The sequence below is a fragment of the Triticum dicoccoides genome, chromosome 1B (assembly GCF_002162155.2).
Source record: "Triticum dicoccoides isolate Atlit2015 ecotype Zavitan chromosome 1B, WEW_v2.0, whole genome shotgun sequence".
NCBI classification, from domain to species: domain Eukaryota; kingdom Viridiplantae; phylum Streptophyta; class Magnoliopsida; order Poales; family Poaceae; genus Triticum; species Triticum dicoccoides.
In genome coordinates this window covers 441,036,561-441,039,672 of record NC_041381.1, presented here as the reverse complement: position 1 = coordinate 441,039,672, position 3,112 = coordinate 441,036,561, and the positions used below count along the sequence as shown (strand labels likewise).

Here is a 3,112-nt window from a genome sequence, read left to right as displayed (position 1 = left end):
CAATACCTGGCACACTGATTGGACTCTACTCGTGGACACTAGACAGTAGGACATCAAAGGTTTGTGTTTCTTAAGAGTAAGCTCATGGCACAACAGAAAATTCAACTGTAGTATAAATCATCGTCTTCTTCCGCTGACGCGACAGCAGATGCCAAAGGATCTTATGTGAATAACTAACTAATTAATACCAACATGAATAATCTACTGCCTTGCAAATTATTTCGGTTACTTTGTCAGAGAATCCAAAAATTTGATACTCGTGCATTGTAGAGACTTTTAGGTAATGCTGAACTAATTTGCCAACATTCGAGAGAGGCTGGGGTATTTCTTACTTCTCAGTAGAGGTAATCATTTGCAACAACAAAATGTGTAGTACGACAGAAGGTTTATTTAGCATTATATGACAGAAGATTTATTAGGTAGGAGAAGGAATCGAATTAGTACATTTCAAAGAGAAAAATGGCATCGCGTATAATGCTAAATTGCTATTACCCTTTGATAGGGCCTGTACAGAACAACATAACTTTACCACAGGCCAATGGATATATCCTTGGCACACAAACTGGAATAGGAGACGAGAGGAAATGGTTTTTTCTTTCTTTTAGGTGGAGGATACAATCTTCAAACTTCAGCATATATACACATCACAACACTGCACGTAAAAATATAGTTACATGATCTTCAAGAGACAACACACGATTTAACTGTACAAATCATCTTCTTCAGCTGCCGTGGCAGCGGCCGCGAAAGGATTGGCCGCAGCTGTAGCACCCGCCGCCGGCTGGTCAGGGAACCGGAACTCGCTGCCAAAACCACGGGACTGCTGCAGCGTCTGAGCAAAGGCCTGGTATTTGCGAATATCAGCATCGCTCACACTCCGGCGTGCATACCTCATGCTCTCCTCGAAGTGAGCAGCCTTGATCTCATCCATCTCGTCTTCCTCCATGGCTTCAGGGTTTTCCTTCAGCCGCCTCTCCTTTTCCATGTCCTTCTCAATGTTTTCTCTGATGGCATATTTACACGCACGCTGGCAGATTTCCGTGATGTCCGCGCCGCTGAACCCTTGTGTGTATTTGGCGAGCGCATTCAGGTCGACATCCTTGGCCACAGGAGACTTCCTGAGGCAGGCCCTGAAGATCTGGAGCCTGGATTCAATGTCAGGCAGAGGAATGTAGATAAGCTGATCAAGGCGCCCAGGCCTCAGCAAGGCAGGGTCTATGATGTCTGGCCTGTTGGTGGCACCGATGATGAACACGGTTTTCTTGGCATTCATTCCGTCCATCTCGATGAGAAGCTGATTCAGCACCCTATCAGCGGCACCTCCGGCATCGCCTACACTGTTTCCTCTCTGTGTGGCAATCGAGTCGAGCTCATCGAAGAAGAGGACACATGGTGCCGACCCCCTGGCCTTGTCGAAAATCTCGCGCACATTGGCCTCGCTCTCACCAAACCACATGGTAAGCAGCTCCGGTCCTTTGATGCTGATGAAGTTAGCCTGGCACTCGTTAGCAATCGCCTTGGCCAACAAGGTCTTGCCGCAGCCCGGAGGGCCGTAGAACAGAACACCTTTGGAGGGAGACATGCCAAACTTCTCAAACTTCTCTGGGTATTCCACCGGATACTGGACGGTCTCCTGCAGCTCCCTTTTGACACCCTCCAGACCACCAACGTCTTCCCAAGAGACATTTGGAACTTCCACGACAGTTTCACGAAGAGCGGAAGGGTTGCTTGTCCCCAGTGCAATCTTGAAATGGTCATTTGTGACAGCCATAGAATTCAGTATCTCAGCATCAATGGTGTCATCCTCGAGGTCGATAACATCCATCTTCTCGCGAATGCACTGGAGAGCAGCCTCGGTACAAAGGGCGGCGAGATCAGCGCCGACATACCCATGAGTGTCCCTTGAGACATGCTCCAGTTCAACATCTTCAGCTAGCTTCATGTTTTTGGTGTGAATCCGGAGAACCTCAAGCCGCCCAACTTCATCGGGGACTCCGATGTCGATCTCCCGGTCAAACCTGCCAAACCTTCTGAGAGCAGGGTCGATGCTGTTCGGGCGGTTGGTAGCGCCCATGACAATAACATGTGCACGGGACTTAAGCCCATCCATGAGAGTGAGCAGCTGTGAGACGATACGCCTTTCGACTTCTCCGTTGGTCTTGTCTCTCTTTGGTGCTATGGAATCGATCTCATCGATGAAGATGATGGCCGGAGCATTCTTCTCGGCCTCTTCAAACGCCTTCCTGAGGTTGCTCTCGCTCTCTCCGGCCATCTTCGACATGATCTCCGGGCCATTGATCAGGAAGAAGAAGGCCCCTGTTTCATTGGCCACAGCTCTGGCAATGAGGGTCTTGCCGGTCCCAGGTGGCCCATACAGCAAGATGCCCTTTGGAGGCTTCACACCGATGCACTTGAACAGCTGGGGGTGGCGCAGTGGGAGCTCAACCAGCTCTCTGATCTGGGCCATCTGCTTCCTGACCCCACCGACATCGTCGTAGCCTACGTCGTCGAGTCTCTCCTCATCCTCCCGCTTGACAGGCTCGCCGTCACAGAATATCTCCGTGTCAGACGCGACGATGCAGTACTCCGCGGGGTCGGTCTCCACAACCTTGAACTCCACGCTCGTCATGCCGCCTCTCACCAGGAACATGTCTCCTTTCCTGAGGGGACGATAGGCCTCGAGGAAGTAGGGTCTCAGGAAGGCGTCGAACAGGTTTCCGGCGATCCCTTGGACGGTGTCGTCGACGGGGAGTACGTGGACGCGCTTCCCGTATTTGACGTCCGGGAACTGATGGACGGAGACGACGTCGCCGAGCCGGACCCTCAGGTTCTTCCGGACGACCTTGTTCATCCGGACCTTGGTCTTGTCGCACGTGTCGTCTGGGAGTAGAATGCAGACCGTGTCCTTTCGCTTCTTGCCCTTGAGCAGGACGATGTCGCCGTGGAAGAGCTCGAGGCTGTCCATGGTGTCCGGGTGCAGGGCGACGGTGGAGTTCTCGTCGTTGGTCGCCTCGTCGACCACCAGCCGGTTCGGCGACTTCTTCCTCTCCAGGATCGCCGTGGAGTAGTCCTTCTTCCCGCTCGCGTCGCCCTGGCTCGCCATGGGATGAGA

At 52.1% G+C, this 3,112-nt stretch overlaps 1 protein-coding gene across 1 annotated transcript; it reads right to left on the bottom strand.

Moving 5' to 3' along the window:
* Positions 1 to 700: 700 nt before the first annotated feature.
* LOC119306376 (cell division control protein 48 homolog E-like) lies at positions 701 to 3,112 on the bottom strand. Its single transcript, XM_037582617.1, has one exon. It carries the CDS (start codon positions 3,101 to 3,103, stop codon positions 701 to 703), a length of 2,403 nt encoding a protein of 800 aa, XP_037438514.1. The 5' UTR covers positions 3,104 to 3,112.